Source organism: Cyprinodon variegatus, unplaced genomic scaffold (assembly GCF_000732505.1).
Source record: "Cyprinodon variegatus isolate N-32 unplaced genomic scaffold, C_variegatus-1.0 Scaffold46, whole genome shotgun sequence".
Lineage (NCBI taxonomy): Eukaryota > Metazoa > Chordata > Actinopteri > Cyprinodontiformes > Cyprinodontidae > Cyprinodon > Cyprinodon variegatus.
Window position 1 is genome coordinate 1,908,458 of NW_015150499.1, and position 4,212 is coordinate 1,912,669.

Sequence of the window (4,212 nt, forward strand, 5' to 3'; positions counted from 1 at the left end):
GCATCCTGTTATTTTACCAATTTAATAACTTTGTGGAGTTATTAAATTGGTTTATTCATTTAGCTCTATTTTAAATCTGTCAGATTTAAAGGCTGATACACAGACATCATATTTGTATGAACTCGCCTATAGCAACATTTTAGTGCTGGATCGAGGCCCCGCCCGATATTGGTTTCGGTGAAATTGTAGTTTTTAGGGTATGAAAGTTATTAAACTTTGGCGACAACATATAAAAGCAGAGAACTCTGCTCTCCAGAGCAAGTAGATATAGGGTTGTCACGATACTAAAATTTTCAACTCGATACCGATACTCAGGAAAATATTCAATACTCGATACCATCTTCGATACCACAAGGATAAAAACAAAGACCTCAAAATTCAACAGAAATATTTTTATTAATAAATAAAATACAAAAAATAAATACAACAAACAATAAGAACAATATTTTGAGGTAGTCTTTTTTTATCAGTCTTGATAAAAAAAATAACCAAATAATAACCAAATTAACTTAAGTGTTCCTTCCTTGGCTAGGCTGTATAAACCCTGTGAACGTTTAAGTTAATATGACATATTTAAAAAAATCCCCATCATCATCCAGCAGATGTTCAGTTTCTGCCCAAATATTTTCTTTCTGTTGTGGATTTTTCTAACAGGAATAACTAGGATCAAACATAGTTTGTATGAACTATGTTTGTTCTTTGCTTCCAAACTCATCATCTCTTCATCCATTCCTGGAATATGAATTTTCTTTTAAAGTTGTGAGATTCGCTCTAGAATCTCACAACTTCTTCCTGGTCTGTTGAAGCACCAATAGTCTGCATCCAATTATTTAATTAATTGCTCTTAGTTTTTTGGAATATATTTTCTAGTTACCGACCTGTTTTTAAGTATAATTTAATTTAACAAACCGGGTCTTCTCTACATTCTTTTTCCTGTTTGGTGTGATTTCAATTGCGGGTCTTGATCTGGACTGACCGGAGCGGAGCAAAAAAGAGACCTCAGCTCCGTATGTTGACGGTGAGGGACGGAGAAGACGTACGTGGGCGGTGACGAGCGGAGGATGTGGAACAGCGCTCATTGATACATGAAAGACAAGTACTCCGTACGTGCGCTGGCGGAGTATGTGGAATCTGGGGGTCCGGCTTCCACGTCAGGCTCGAAGGCAAAATACCTCCAAACAGCTCTCTTGCCTCTATCATTTTCGACCAAAACTGGTTGTTTAGGCCCTCCTGCAGCAGCACTGGCCATGCTCTCTTCTGTTATTGTGCTGTCTCTCTGCCCTCACATACACACGGCAGCATGTAGCTTCTCGCTTAAGTCTGTAACTCCGCCCACATCAAAGTCGGCCATTTTGATTAGGTCACCAATAGGAAGATCCCATATCTGCTGACCGACGGCGTGTGGGAGGAGATGGATATCCAACTGAGGCGTCCTGCAGACTGAAGCGAGAGGCTACATGCTGCCGTGTGTATGTGAAGGCAGCGAGAGAAGGACGGTCAGCGGCGGCGGTAGTATCGATACTTTTAAAATTGAGTATTGTATCCGGATACAATGTTTTAGTATCGATACTTTTTGGAGTATCGATACTTTTGACAACCCTAGTAGATTCATAACCTGCTCTCCTCTATCTTGTCTGCTGTCACGATTCATGCAGCTATTATTTCACCCACAGCTTGTCTACAGTGAAAAGAAGGACTGGGTTATTTACTTTTGCCGGCGCCTTTTTGGAAACACACGAAGGAGCAACCAGCTAAGTTAGAATGGACTTAATGATTGGATTCATTTTGAGACAGCGTTAAAAGTCAGCTGAGCATGTTAGCAATATGAAAAGAAAAAGGAAAAAAGAAAATATAATGATGAAAACAGCAAGAAAAGTATAAGAAGAGAGGGACAAAACATAGAACAAATAATGTAGGTCTATTCTATTAACATTTCTGTATCTGTATAATGGGTCTGTTTTCTGTGTTGTCTTCTTAATTCAAAGGGGCCTACACCTGTCTATGCCTAGGGCCCCAAATTTCTTAAATCCGCCCCTGACCATTAATTAATAGGATTTACTGCCATAAACATTAGAACATTGGTGACGCCACAACCTTTTTAGCTTAGACTTACATAAACCTGATCCTGGGTCACAACCGGCGGGATGTCCCAAACGAATAGGGTCTTGTTATTTTCCACAGGGACCCTGAACTCCAGGATGTCCACCTCCATGCGAGAAAACAAACCAGACTCCGTTTAAAAACTCTCCGTTTTTAACTTGGTTTCCGCCTCAGCTCAAACCCGCTCTGTCGGAGCCCGATTGAGAAACAGAATTCCGATTTAGAAGAGCTACCAGAACCTTCGGCATGATGCCAACTGTTCACACCATAAAACTGAGGGGAAAAAATGGATCAACTCTTAACTTTCTCTGCTGAGACGGTCCTGCTCTGCATTGAAATCGCGGGTTTCTGACTGGGAATCGGTGGGCGGATCTTCGTCTTCTTTGTGAGGTGTAATAGCGGTTGAGTGCGCCTTACCGCCACCTACCGGTATGGATTGTGGAACAAAATTACAACATTCTAGCTAATATATTCTATACTTTTATGTTTTATTCTTAGTTTAATAACCTTAATCCTCCTACTGTTCCTTTTATTTATCAATTGTATTTATTCATAACCTATACATGTATTCATTAAATCACTTTTCATTTACTATTATTTAAACCAGTTTTCAGAATGAAGATTATTATTTTTATTTTTTTTCCTACTGCATTATTCAACTGTGCAGCAATATTTTCAAGCATCAGCTCCCGAGTAAAACCCACATTTAAACGTCCTTTTCCTTTTAATTTAATTGAACTTTATTGATTTCACACAGTGGACTGTGCAGGACCCGGGAGCAGTTTAGGATTAAGGGTCTTGCTCAGGGACCCAGAGTGCAGGCTGTGCGGCTCAAACCGGGTACTCGCAACCTCAGAGCACAAGTGCACTGCTCTAACCACTTGGCCAACACTTCCTATTTTATTTCACACCTACTGACTTGAATAAAAACATGTTCTGTTGATTCTGTTGTATTACACCCACTGCACCAGTGAGATGTTTCCAATCTTAAAAAGTGCCACCCACCTTTCAACTTTATTTACCCTCTATTGAAGTTATAGATCTATATATTTCATTTTCCATAATGTGGTATGATTAGCACAAAGGGATTTACCATAAATCTGAGATAATGTAACTGAAAGTAACACTGGACTTACCTCACTTCCTTGAGAAATTCAGTTTTCTATTTTACACCTCTTTGAAACATGTCATCCTACTTTAATTACGGATAGTCCTTTCACACAAAAATGTTTCTTTTTATTTCTATTTGTCAATTATATTATAGACCTATAGTTATACTACACCAAAAAGACAACTCCAACAATCACCTTATTGATTTAGGCTTTCCTAAAATCATCTTTTAAACATACAGCAGGATCCTGGGTTCCTTTATCTTTACAAAAACCACTTTGATAGGGAGCGGAAATATTTCTTGACTCTAAATATTGAATGAATCTCTAATTTTTTATCCTTTTTCTATCAATTTACACATACTAGAGGTGAAAAGAGCTGATCTATAATTTTCCAGGTTACTATGTTCCTTTCCAGGGTTCGTTATTGGTATTATAATTGGTTCTTTCCAGCTACTTGGGAGCTTCTCTTCTTCTCAAATGTTATTACAAATCAATCAGATAATGAAAACTTTATTACTGAATGTTTTAACATGTTGTAGATGACTCATCTTTCCTAGTTCTATTTAATTATTGACTAGAAAATAGAACATTAAGTATATCTTTCATGACTCTGCCTTCCTTGTTTATCTACCATTAGTTTTTTTGGATAAAACCTGTTCAACCCTCACCATGCTTCCACTGTTGGTATACCGTTGGTGCTCCACTTATATTTTAGCTTTAGTGAGGATGTGGGCAGCAGCATTCTGGATCACCTTCAGCTGTCTAATTATGTTTTTTAAGAACTTAAAATAAGTCCTGAGGTAAATCCCTACATATCCTGGATTTCTGGTTTTAGAAAGCAGAATAGCTGTTATCCAGTGGCAGATCGATGGAATTTTCTACAGAGAGAGATTTAACTTCAAAATAACCCTATTAAGCCGGTCACCCACTGCAGTTTTTTCAGTCGTAGCACGTAGCTGTACAACAAAGGCACAGGGTTTCGTCGTACTGTGTGACTTCA

The 4,212-nt window shown here is 38.4% G+C and overlaps 1 protein-coding gene across 2 annotated transcripts in view; it reads right to left on the reverse strand.

Moving 5' to 3' along the window:
• Positions 1–2,438, reverse strand: part of rdm1 (RAD52 motif containing 1) — a 9,175-nt gene extending 6,737 nt beyond the window's left edge. For both annotated transcript variants that reach the window (XM_015370451.1, XM_015370450.1), the window contains exon 1: positions 2,114–2,438. In XM_015370451.1, coding sequence (XP_015225937.1) covers positions 2,114–2,212 — 99 coding nt within the window. In that variant the 5' untranslated portion in view covers positions 2,213–2,438. The remainder of the gene's footprint in view (positions 1–2,113) is intronic.
• Between the last annotated feature and the right edge of the window lie 1,774 nt (positions 2,439–4,212).